This window comes from Pelodiscus sinensis, chromosome 7, assembly GCF_049634645.1.
Source record: "Pelodiscus sinensis isolate JC-2024 chromosome 7, ASM4963464v1, whole genome shotgun sequence".
Classification (NCBI taxonomy): Eukaryota; Metazoa; Chordata; order Testudines; family Trionychidae; genus Pelodiscus; species Pelodiscus sinensis.
In genome coordinates, this window is record NC_134717.1 from 11918440 (window position 1) to 11932025 (window position 13586).

At 41.1% G+C, this 13586-nt stretch overlaps 1 protein-coding gene across 4 annotated transcripts in view; it reads left to right on the top strand.

Annotated features, from left to right (window-relative positions):
* Positions 1-13586, top strand: part of LOC102456685 (glycerol-3-phosphate dehydrogenase [NAD(+)], cytoplasmic-like) — a 72931-nt gene that overhangs the window by 50125 nt on the left and 9220 nt on the right. For 3 of the 4 annotated variants that reach the window (XM_006137653.4, XM_025178813.2, XM_075933187.1), the window contains 3 exons: positions 7812-7989; positions 11206-11346; positions 12093-12231. In XM_006137653.4, coding sequence (XP_006137715.2) covers positions 7812-7989; positions 11206-11346; positions 12093-12231 — 458 coding nt within the window. Of the gene's footprint in view, positions 1-3410; positions 3615-7811; positions 7990-11205; positions 11347-12092; positions 12232-13586 lie in introns of all 4 variants that reach the window. The other variant, XM_075933188.1, reaches the window with a different exon arrangement.

Below are 13586 nucleotides of genomic sequence, written 5' to 3' on the forward strand. Positions count from 1 at the left end.
CCCCTACTTTGATATTTAGTACTGTTACCTCTGCCTGGAAATGGCAAGTGCATGCAATATGCTAGAGGCATCACCAGGTTTTCTACACGCCCTATGAGTTTGGTAAATAGTTCTCTCTCTCCTCAGTTGAAGCTTTTATTTTTTAGTGGCAATTTCAAGCTATGCCCCTCAGTGAATTATTGCAGAGGTGCTTATGTCTGCTAATGGAAGAGAAAGATGAGGGGCTTGATTCTACAGCTGTTGTACAAAACAGTAATTCCATTTACTTTAAAATCTGGATCAGCATATGTGCACTGGTTCTTTACACAGATGTCAAAAAGTTCTACTCTAAAAAGGGATATAAATTTGAGAACATGGAAAAAAGTGGGGGTATGCTACTAACACCCATGTATCTCAGAATATTAAGCTTGTTCCTTCTAAAAAGATCACAGGGAAATATTTACATTTTAATGTTAAGTCATTAGGTTTCAGAGTAAACACAGAAATGAATGGACTTTAAGTGCAGTTCCTTAGAGTTGAGCATTATCTGCAGACTTAGGATAGTATTGGGTGAGTGTTCTGATCACTGTCTCAACAACAGTTGGGGTAGACATCTTTAAACTGAAAGCTTACATTCTGCAAAAGCTGATGGTGCCCCCAGAGAAGAATTGAAAGATATAGCACCATATACTGGAACTGTTCAAACCCTGACAGATAGGTCTGAAATCTGATACCTCTCATTAATATGTACAGACATTTTAAAACATGTCTCTGCCCTCCCCAGCAGGAGAACAGAGTTTCTTCCCTAAGGGCCTGTTTACACTGGGATATAATATCATGTTTTGTCAAGAGCAGTCCATGTATATTCAAATCTCTAAACTATTATTTTAGTATCCAGCCTGGGCATTAAGGCAAGGAATGGCTCTCCAAGATACACATTATGTAACATCTGCATTTAAAAGGAACATTGTCTCACACTAGAGACGATAAGTCAGATTTTGAAAAGCAGCTAACTGAGACGCTCAAAACCTATTTTCAATCAATAGGATTTGGGCTCCTAAACATCTAATTCATCTTTGAAAGGGAGAAAGGGTGATTTTGAAAATCCCCCCTAGCAAAACAAATTACATTGTGTGTTTTAATATCAATATACTTCCCTATCTGCATACCCCAGGGAAATAACAGCATTGCTGCTCTAACTATGATGGGCTGCCCAGAGTTAAAATTCTAGCTCCTAACTTAGGCTACCCAAACCACTATGTGGAACTGGATTTGCTGCAACTGCATACAATAGGGGCATGGGTGTCAGCCTGCCCCTTTATTCACTCTAGAGTCTTGTTTGTGTGGTCTATTGTACCAGACCAGACTGGAAAGCAAGAAGCCTCACTTGTACTCACAGCACTGCCAGGAATTTAGTAGCTTCAGGCAAATCACTTTGCTGCTCAGTACTTCCAACTACCCACCTGTGAAATGGGATGATTGATATTTACCAATGTTTGTAGCACAGGTTAATATTTATAGAGGAAATCCCAATGTGGTAAGCATTGTCAAAGCATTTTAGGGCTTTGGTCCTCTGAGAAACTGAGCACCTCTTGCTTTCAATGGGAGCTGAAGGTTCTCAGCACCTTGCAGGATCTGGCCATCTCATTTCATTCCCTGTTTGGCTCAGAAGGGGAACAAAGTGTCACTGTACCATGTAGGGGGTAGGACTAATACTAGTAGTGTGTAAGTCTTCATTTAACACCCACCCACACACAGATTTAAAACTGCATTTGCATTTTCCAATAAAGTATTTTAACACCTTTCCCAGGAATCCACTGTTCTCTAGAAAGGTGCTGATAGACATTCGGCCTTAAATGGGTTTGTTGCAATCATATAAGTGAATGTTGTGCTACCATTCTGCTCTCCCCATTCTTGTGAATCAGAAGGATGTTGAAATGGGCAAGAACCCAGATCTGGAAAGCTCTTTAGATGTGATCCATAACCACTGAAGTCAGTAGGTCGCTTTCCTCTCAGTTCAGTGGACTTTGGATTTTGCTTTTCTTCTGGTCCACAAGAGCAGAGTATGAATGAACAGCGTGGCATGCACACTTTTCTGTATGCACGTCTGATCCAAATCTCTCGGTGGTTCTTTTGATTGTTTAAGCCCCAAACTGGAGGGCTGAGGGTAGTTGCAGCTGGTGGAATCACATTTTAAAGAAGAAAAAAATCATTTTTATTTGGGGCAAGGAATGTTTTTTGAGTTTGTCAAAACTGGAACAGTGTTTCTTTAAAATGAAGACATAACAGTGAAATGTTTACTGTTAGCAGACAGCTCATTGCTTCTGTTGGCCTCAAACTAGATATTTAGGTAATAGTTCAGGGATCATTTCAGAGTCTCAACAAGACAGTTGACACATGACACAAATGTTTCAATAACTTCTCCCTGCTGCCCAGTGGATCATCCTGACCTTTATTATACCAACTGTGTTAGAAGCCTTATTGCTGATTTGATTATGTAAATTACCTGTCAAATCAGAGGAACAATAGGTTTTGTTAGTAAGGGTTCTGCTATTTGCTTTAAAAATACAGATTAATTTCTAAATTACAGTATCTGTGAGCCCGATCCTTAAAGCTGATGAATGCCTTCCAGTCTCCTTCACTACAGCAGAAGTTGAGGGTGCTCTCAACTTTACAATACTGAGCATGTATTAGTAGAGGAGCAAGTGTCTATTTAATGTAGAGAGACACACACACAGTCTCTCTCTGTGAACTGCTATTCGTCTCCCCTGGTTAGATTGCTCCAATTATTCAGTATAATTAAACCATTTCAATTCCACTTGTACCATTTCCTATGTGGACACAATTATTCCAAAGTAAGAGTTCTTTTTTCAGCTTAACGTAAACCAGTTTTAGAGTGACATTGGTTAAACTTAAAAAAAACCCACTTTATTCCAGAATAAGTGTGGTCACTCACATGAGGCGTTATACCAATATAGCTATGATAATGTAACTGTAGTGGTTCAAACCCTACCTCACACTGATAATTTTCCCAGGTAGCCAAACCTATACATTGTTCAGGGCAGGGGCTGTCTTTTTAGTCTGTTTATTACACAGCTTCACACAATGGAACCTTCATGCATGACTGGGATTCCTGGGCACTATTGCAATACAATTAAAGAAAAAGTCACACAAATATTAATTTTAACTTTAATATTAATGAGCCATCCTGCCCTTCTATCAAAGTTACTGGTAGAGTTTGTCACTGGCTTCAGACAGAACAAGGTTGTTTCATTGCCATCCAAAAGTTCTGCAGCCCATTAATGCTAAGAGTCAGCACTTGAAGCATAGTATTATTATTATTGATCTGTCTTGGATGAAATGGTTTAAGACTGAACAGGGACAACTATTTTGTGTTGATTTTTTTTTTTTTTTTTTTTTTACAAATCGAGGGTTTCTCTCTACCCGTTAATGGTATCTAACTAAACGAGCAGCCTTCTATTATCTCTAATAATTTGACCTTTGGAAGATAAATGAGGTCAAATGTTGTTTATGTGGGAGTGCCGCTGGGCTGTGTTTGCGTAAGAGAACCTTCCCTGCCACGCTGTATGGTCTTTTCAATGCTGGTTTCACAGATAAAGCAATTCTTTCCAAAGGTGGGTTACTGCTGAGCTATGAATTTAAAATAGAGCACCAGTTTTTGAGCTCTTTATGTTCAAGATTCCCACTAATTCACAGGGAGAATCTTTTTCCTGCTGACTGATGAACGTGGCCCTAAATTTGCTTATTTAGTAACCTAGATTCCTTTGTGTTCTAGTCTTGTCAGTTTCAAAACTGCTCCAGTAGAATCTGAGCACCTCTGCTAGGAAGGCTTTGCTAGTAAAGCAGTCGGGTTCTTTGAGAGCTGCTCATCCATCATACACTATTAAAGACTTTAAAGAGCATGTGCCAGAGACAATCTTTCAATTTAAAAATAATCTTGGATTGCATAAAGGCCAGAACAAGCCATTTCACTTAACGTTTAGTGTTACTTACACAAACACAATCAGCATCATGTTTTTCTGCTGGAGTAATTTTAGATTCGTTATTGTTGGCTTGATTTGTAAAGAATCTGTAGTTTCCATTGATACCAACAGGATCTGCAGATGCACAGCAGCTATGAAAATCAGGCCAATGTTTTATATTACAGTAGCACCCTGAGGCTCCTGGTGAGTTGTGGGCCTGTTTGTAATGTAGTAGATACTGTATATACATTTGGTAAGAGAGAGTCCCAGACCCAATGGCTGTGTCTACACTGGCATGAATTTCCGGAACTGCTTAAAACGGAATACTATTCCGTTTTCAGTTTTTCCGGAAAAGGAGCGTCTACATTGGCAGGCTGCTTTTCCGGAAAAGCCCTTTTCCCGGAAAAGCATCTGTGGCCAATGTAGACGCGCTTTTCTGGAAAAGAGCCCCGATCGCCATTTTCGCGATTGGGGCTTTTTTCCGGAAAAGACTACTGGGCTGTCTACACTGGCCCTTTTCTAGAACAGTGTTCCGGAATAAGGACTTATGCCCGAGCGGGAGCAGAATAGTTTTTCTGGAATAGCGGCTGATTTTGTACGGTAGAGCGTCGTTGCTGTTCCGGAAATTCAAGGGCCAGTATAGACAGCTCGCAGCTTATTCCAGAAAAGCGACTGATTTTCCGGAATAAGTGGCCCAGTGTAGATACAGCCCAAGAGTTTACAAGACCAACTAAGGATGGGCCAGGTTCGGGGGGACGGACATTGTTATCCTCATTTTAGGAATTGGGAACAGAGAGATTAAATCATGTATCCAAGGGCACAGATAAACTATGTAGCAAACCAGGAACCCCTGTGTCCCAGGCCAGTGCTTGCACAAGAGCAGCCGTTCTTCCCAAAGCATAATCACTGCACTCTTCCACAAACCTTCAGCCTCCTTTCAGTCTCACATTCTGATGGGAGGGGCACAGAACTGAAATAGAAATTAGGTATAAAGGTAGTTATAAATACAATAGGCCTCATCTGTTACCAGAGGGATTTCTCATGCCCCTTTAATGAAGCTTTCCCCCTGAAATGTTTACCTCTATACTTTACATTTGTAAATGGCTTAAAAATAAAAAGAGAGTGTCTTCATGATAAAAGGTCTCACAACAGCCCCATAGTCTTTGGGTAGCCTGGTAGTACTGCATATCTTGCCACCTATCCTGCAGCCAATACTCTGGCAAAATCCGAGTTGATTTCAATCAGACTTTTGAATGAAGGCGGTGAGATAGAGACCCTTGTTCTGTTATCACTTATTGAACAATTGGCCTTGTACAAGCTAATTTAAGTTAATACCATATTTGAGTGAAAGGAGGCAGTTACCACATGGTTTCCGTTTCCCTCTGTCCCAGTTGCAAAGCAATTATGATTTGTAGTTTGTACAGTCTCTAATTGGACTTTGATAAAACCTCGTGTTTATCCATTACAGATAGCTGGCTAACACACAAATTATGGCCTGTTCATGCTTCTGATTGTAGCTTTATTGTAACTGGGTCAGGGGACAAGAGTTTTATAATCAGATCCTCTGACTCAAAAGTTGTATTTCTAGTGTGAGCAAGTTCATAATAGTTTCAGAGGGATAGCCTGTAACTGAATAAACTTCAAAAACAACAAACAGTCTAGCAGAACCTTTAGTCTAGCAGCATGTTAGAGACTAACAAAATATGTAGATGCTATCATGAGCTTTGGTGGGCACAACCCACTTCTTCATTAATCCTCGTAGACAAAAAATTAATGGACACAAATCAGATATTCCAAATGGTAAAACACAGAAACCTGTTGGGGGGAACATTTTAACTTGCCCAGGCACTCACTAATGGATCTAAAGGTGACAGTATTACTACAAGGCAATTTCAAAAACCAACTGGAGAGAGAAGCTGCAGAATTTGATTTCATTTACAAGTTTGACACCTGCAATAGAGGTTTAAACAAAGACCTTCACTGGATGGCCCGCTACATCCCACACCCTACTGACATAAAAGGACAAGCACCAGGAACTTAGAATCCATTCTATCAGCTTCATTTACCATAGACCCTCTAATTGACAATATATTTTTCCCTTCTCTTTCCCTTCCCATTCCCTCTCTTTCTTTGCTATTTATCTGTCCCCTGCACTCCTTAATTTCTTTCATCTGAAGAAGTGGGTTGTTCCCACAAAAGCTCATGATACTGTCTACATGTTTTGTTAAGCCTCTAAGGTGCTGCAAGACTATTTGTTGTTTTTTAAAGATCCTTAGTCAAAGTAGGGACTCAAAATTTTAAGTTCTTTCTTAAAACTTGAAGACCACTAACCCCTATTTTCATTTCAACCAGAAAGGACACTGTCTCAACGACTTAATTACCTGCATCCTGCTCCAGAAGCCTTTTAAATCTGCACTTGAAAGGGAATCCTCTGAACTGTCATTCATGCTAAAATTCGACACTCTACGTGTCGGACTCAACAAAGACACTAACTATCTTACCCATTACAAAGATAGCTTCCCCAATTATCACCTCTAATACCATTAGCTCACAGACATTTACCTTCCTGTCCCCCTCCCCCCGCATCTCCTTTCTGTTCTGAAATGTGATTTGTCCCTTTCATATGTGTTCACTTTTTTTTAATTGTATCCTTTGGTATATATGGTTGTGACTATTTTCTTCCACTATTTGATCTGAGGAAGTGGGTCTGGCCCACGAAAGCTCATCATCTAATAAACCATCTTGTTAGTCTTTAAAGTGCTACATAGTCCTGTATTTTGTCCCTATTTTCATGGTAATCTTTTACAGTTTAATCAGTTACAATTTAAATATTTTTCCTACAGTGTACATAACTCAAACATGGCAGTAATATGCTGGTGCATGAGAAAATGAAATCAAGGAAAATGACTAGTTTAAATTCACTGTCTCTACCAGTAGTTCTGAACCTTTGTGGGCTGTCTGCGTATTATGTATGGTCCTGAGTATGTCACATGGACTGCAACTGTGTGCTGAGTGGCCTGTGGGCTATGGACTGAGAACCACTAGTCTAATCTGACAGAAAAGCAAATAAATGCACAGCAGGAATGATGACATTTCCCAATTATCACCTCTAATACCATTAGCTCACAGACATTTACCTTCCTCTCCCCCTTCCCCCGCATCTCCTTTCTGTTCTGAAATGTGATTTGTCCTTTTCATATGTGTTCACTTTTTTTTAAATTGTATCCTTTGGTATATATGGTTGTGACTATTTTCTTCCACTAGATGACTACAGTTGTTTCAGCTTTTAATGATCTAAGGTCTTGTTTGTCAAATGGTTAGACTTTAAAAGTGATTTTCAAACCTGACTGTGTCCCTTTAGCTAAGCTAGACCACACCTCAGGCAGGCCTCCTCCCCTTGGAGTGCAAGTATTCAGCAATTGATAGTATCAGTTTGATACTGATTTCAGGTAAGATATATAGATTTTGCTACATACAGATTGCTCAGCATCTTCTCACTCAGGTTACCTTAAAGAAGCAAAGAAAAAATATCTGAGAAGCAAAAATATAGTAAAAGTTCAAAATTAAAAACCAAGATATGTTAACCCTTGATTTCTGAGCACACTTGTATTTAAATTAGCATCAATTTTCTCTGTATCTTGAGAGGGTATTTTCTGGGAAGAGCTTTCTGTTGGGCTTAGTGAGCATATGAACAGTATCTGTAATGAGGGCTTTTCATGAGGTAGAAGTATTTTGCTCACTGCAGTTTGTGTTTCTGTTGGAACTAAGGTTACTCAACTTTCCTAAAGGAGATTGTATCAAAACAAATATACAGAATACTGTTACTAAGTGTTTTATTTTGTTATACAGGGGGTCTGGTATTGCGAAAATTATAGGCAAAAATATCCAGAAGTCTAACAGGTTTGATCCTATTGTGAAGATGTGGGTGTTTGAAGAAATCATAAATGGGAGGAAACTTACAGAGATAATAAACAAAGAGCATGAAAACGTGAAGTATCTTCCAGGACATAAGTTACCTAAAAATGTGGTAAGTTGGCTAAACTGAAATGTTTTTTCAAAGCTTTCAGACTGATGGGGGTGGGGGCAGACTGAGAATTTCACAATCCCTGGTTTACTTTAAAAATATCCAAACCTTTTTCCTGCCGTACACCTACCTACCTACCTACCTAGAAGCAATTTAACACTAGGGAGAGATCATTGGTTGGGTGAAGGGAAGCTACACTTCTTTGTTTAGACCTTAATTCTTCAAATGGTATCCCTATTGCTTGGATCACTTACAACTAGACATTAAAGTATGAATTAGAGGGCCTTTAATCCTGCTTTCACTGCAAACCTTATCTGTGGAGTTACTGTCTCATCCTGTGTACATGCCAAGTATTAAGGTTACTTCCATCTCTTTTCTACCCAACTTTAACATTTGCATTACTTCTGAATCTGGCCTGCTGTTTGCATTGCATATGACTGTCTCATCTAAAGGACATACAACTTCAAACAAACCAGCTATATTTGTGTTTCTGTACACAAAGCCCAAGAGCATGCCCTGCTGTAAATCAGCATATCTCCACTGCATTTATAGAACTGTACTGATTTACACCAGCTGTGTGAGCACAGCATCCACCCTAAACAACAACGCCCCCCCCCTTCCATTTCTAGCTAAAAATTCAATAGAAAAGCTCACAGCTCTGGAATATAACAGAATGAATAGCATTGCTGTAATTGCATATGTGATTTCAGAATAGTAATACTGAGGCACTTTAATTGCTAATGCAATAAAATCTACCAAAAGCAAAAACTATAACTTTCACAGCCCCTTGGAATGTGTGATCATACTAGACAATTTATAGTTTCATAAACTTAAAGAAACGTGATCATTTTAGATTTATAGCTACTTAGTTTAAAACAAACCAGATGACATTTTGTTTGTTCAGGAGCTTGCCATATGGCAGTGTTTTAGAAAGGAAAGAAGCTAGCACAGCCTTTACAGAATAGCTTTTAATTTGTGCAAACAGAAATTAACATGCTGTATGAGTGGCCTCCTTCATTACTTTTTCTAAATTTAGTATCATAATTGCACGTTTGTACACACATGGTTTGAAACTGCCATATGTGGATTTGTTCTTCTGTGTCCAACACCAAGTGAGACATGAACAACCTTGATTATTTTTACAGTGACATGACAGGAGAAAAAGCCAGTCTTTTAGTCCTGTCAAACTGACCTACGCTTGAAAATTATACCGGCTAAATCGGCCTTTCCCTAGCACAGCCTGGCAGATATCCATGCTTAATTTAGTCATTTATTGACAAAACCAGTTATTCCTCTTTTTGGAGGAACATAAGTCCCCGCTGATATAGTTCTATCAGCACAGTGGCAGAGTCAATGCACATGAACCTGGACTGAAATAAGAAGTTTTCCACTTTCATTCCCCTAGTGCAACATACATTCTCCGGCAGCACTTTTGAACTCCTCTGCCCATGGGTCAGCCTTACTTCTAAATGCCAATGCCTACCTTCATAACCACCTGTCTTCCTGTTATCAGCTACCTTTTCACTGAACTCACAGCTCCTTGCTTTTGGTCTCATGCTGCCTGCTGGTTCAGGGGTGAGTGTGCGAAAGGTGAGAAAGCACCTTCCCCTATGGTCCCTCAAGTAAGCATGCTCCAGCCAATCAGGGGAAGGAAGGAGCGGCACACCAGCCGGCTGCCCTCCCCCATTCCCTGGCTAGCTGGGGGAAGGCTGGGACTGATTTCCTCACTTACTGGGGAGGTGGGGAGGGGCATGAGGTTGCATTCACACCCTTGCAATCCACATTTTCAAAAAAAGCATCTCCCCCACAGAAATTTCCTGCTTATGGGCCTGAGAATGGAGATGCTAGATTTCCTTGCACTGTGGGGCAGGAGTGTGTGCAGGCTTCTTTCCTCCTGCTGGAAGAATAGTTACAGGGATGTGGTGAAGCTCAGATATTTACTCCAAAGAAGAATCCCAATGCTACACAAAGGGAAAGGAGCTAAGGGAATTATACTGGAAGGTAAAGGACACCACTAGGCATTCTGGAGCCTCCTGCATATTTTGTGCCTTTTTTAATCTGCTGGATTCAGTAATCAGCAGAGACCCTGTCACTCTACAGTAGATATTTCCCATGCTGGGGTTTGTATCACCCTCATCCGTGCAGAACATACACGTTCACCTTGGATGGACAAAGCTATGGGAGAAGAGCGCAGCAACAATTTTCTAGGAGGGATTGTTTTAATTAGATACAAATCAAAAACAAATCCTGTTTTTGATGGCTGACTTCACTCCACTATGCTCTATGACAGGGTGGAATTTCCCCATTCATGCAGGTCTGACTGGCTTAGGCTAGTTATTTTAAAAGAATGTGAAACCTTGACTTCGAAGGAGCTGATGCAGAGAGCTACAGTGTAGCTGTGGGATTCGTATTGTGTGGGACTGAAAGTGCTGTTGGATTTCTACTCAGCTCAGACTATGGCGTGTACCTCACACTTAGGGGAATATGTTCTCTTATTATTATCAGTAAAGCTACTGGTAGCTGTGGCAGAGTGAAATTCAGCTGCTGCCTTCTTTATAAGCCCTGGTTGTTTTGTTAATTCCAGCTGGAATGGTTTATGCATGGGACAGGGTTGGGCTTGCCATCTCCTTGGCATATTCATGTTAATTTTTTTTTTTTTTGCAAATATTAGTGATTTGGCCTATCTCCTGCAGTAAAGCCTGATTGGGCAGGATAGCTATAAAGATCCTTGGCAGACTTTCTCCCTTATCATTCCATCAGAGGGAGAGTAACCTTCTGCATGCTCACAAACCCTCAAATCCCTATAGGCCTTGAGACAGTCACAGGTGATCAGAATAATCTAAAGAGCGGCCTTAGGCCTCCAGTTCTTGACAGTATAGCTCCAATGCAACTGTATTACCGAGGTCACTTGGGAAGGTAATGCAGTTGTAGGCTGTTTTATACTTCCCATCTTATCTCCATGGGGTTAGTATGAGACAGTGATTTAATAAATTAGGATATGCTGCCTTCATGGACATTGTCAACTGAAATACAATACCTGCTTATTAAAGGCTAACACTTTTACAATGTTAATTAGTTTAAGGATTCCTTTATTTTTAGTCTATATAGATTTCTATTTTAATGCCCTTCTGTGATGGATTAGGTATACAATTATTTTGTAAGTATGCTAACTCACTCATGGTACAGGGATGGTTAATTTTTTCTTCGCTTTTCTTCTAGGTGGCTGTTCCAGATGTTGTCGAAGCATCGACTGGGGCAGATATTTTCATCTTTGTTATACCCCATCAATTCATTACACGAATTTGTGACCAAATTGCTAGTCACATAAAACCTAGTGCAATTGGCATTTCACTGATCAAGGTACTTTGTGATCTCTGCAGTCACTTTGTATGGTGTGAAGCAATACGTATGCATTATGGGAAACGTGGGGCTAGATTCAGAAACTCTGTTTCTCAGCCCAGGATAACAGCATTTACGTTAATGCTGAAGAGCTACGAGTCTCAAGCCTTAATGCTTATTACATATACTCTCTCCATCCAAGGCTGTTTTCTGAGAGCCCCAAAAAATTGGACAACAATAATTATTCAGAGTGGAAATGATTTGCAGTTGGAATTGGGGAGGCTATATTAAAAAGCTAAAGAAGCTAGCGACATTGTAATCTGAAAAGGAAAAAAATATATATTAAGAGTTTCAGACTTACAATTCTCCAGCTGTTGCCTTCTCCCCTTTTAAGATTCTCCTGCAACCAGCAATATAGGGGGGAGGGAGCATACCACACTTTGATTTTTTTTCCTTATATAAATACAACTGGAGCTATGCCCTTCATAGGATGTGTATTGTTTAAACCTTGCATGAGAATATTTTTAAACTTACACTACATGAAAACTTGATTGTACAACTACAGGAAGTTTAATACAAAAGCCAGACTCACCATAATGTAAAATCTTGTGACATAGTGTGGTCATGTATCTATGTCCTGGCATTTAACATTGTAGGGAGAACTGCTAGCAGAGGGCTTATATTGCATGAGGCCTACATTTCACACACACACGTGCTTAGTAACCTCATTTCTTTTCTTTTGACTTTGAATATTACCTTTTAACCAGGGGGTTGATGAGGGTGTTGAAGGCTTGAAGCTCATATCAGACATCATTCGAGAGAAACTGAAGATAGACGTCAGCGTGCTCATGGGAGCCAATATAGCTAATGAAGTGGCTGAGGACAAGTTCTGTGAAACTACCATTGGTAATTATCATTCAGGGAAACTTACAGTCAAGAGCTCTGATTGGTTCTACTACAATTCATTTCTACTTCTAGCAGTCCCTGGCACAGGAATAGGACAGCATCTAAAGATAGAAACAGAGTATAATGTATAACAAAACATGAAAATCTTGGAAGGTTTTCTGAATAGCATTGCATATACAGCATATATTAAACTCTGAACTCCCCTTCCCTTAAAGCAGGCCTGGGTAAAACAAATCACCAAATCTGACCTGTAGATGCATTGGGAAGCCTCAGGCAGGCTTCCCGCCTACCCTCCCCCGACACATTGCTGAGAAAAATGACTGCTGCAGGGCTCTGTTTGAACAGCTGTGAGCCAAGCGGAGGGAGGAGAAACTTCACGCACTGCTCCCACCTCCAGCACATCCTATTGGCCGATTTCTGACCAATGGGAGCTCCCTGTTGTCAACAGGCAGCTTGCGAAGCATCCTTTCCCACTCCCCTCAGGCTTATAGCTGTTCAAAAACCACGTGGCCCCTGTAACCAGTGTGGCGGGCAGGGAGTGTGCTTGAAAAGGCTGCTGGCTGGGAGTCAAGCAGGTAAGTCTCCCAGCCAAAGCCTGCCTCTGAAACCCCAACCCTTTGCCCCCTACCTCACATAACTCAAACCCTCTGCCTTCCCCCTCCTGTGCCCATATCCCTCCTAGATCCTGCACCCTGATTCCCTGCCTCATGTCACAACGCCAATCCTCTGCCACCCCTTGCATCCATATCCCCTCCCAGATCCTGCACCCCCATCCACTGTCCCAGCCCAAACTCCTCCTACGCTCTAGTCTCTTGGTCCAGGTCACAACTGCTTCCTTCACCCAAATCCCATCCCAGCCAACACACCCTCTCCTACACTCCAGGCCCCTACTGCAAGCTCCCTTCTGCATTCGGCCTCCATCTCAGACCCCCCACCTCTTCCATTAATATGGAAGACTGAGACCCTTGACCACTTTGCAAATTCTTGGAGTGACCCCCCCCCCATCAAAAATTATTGTCCACCCGTGCCTTAAAGAAATGGCCACATTTCCAACAATCTCCATGGAAACAGGATCAGACTCAAACGGCAGATGCTAGTAGATGCAGCTATTAGCTAAACTCTTCCATTAAAAAATTAAGGCTCAATTCTCCGCCTATAGGAGTTAACGTGAGATGCCATAGTAATGTCAAAGAGTTCATGTCAAGTCTTTCAGCAGCTGACATGCAGTAGTGCAACTAGGGGTGCCAACAGGATCTCTGGGTCCCTTGGCAGTGTGTGGGGGAACACTCCTGGAAGGGGCATGACTGGACAGCCAGCGCTTGATGCCGCCCAGACAGTGCAACCCCCACTCGCCC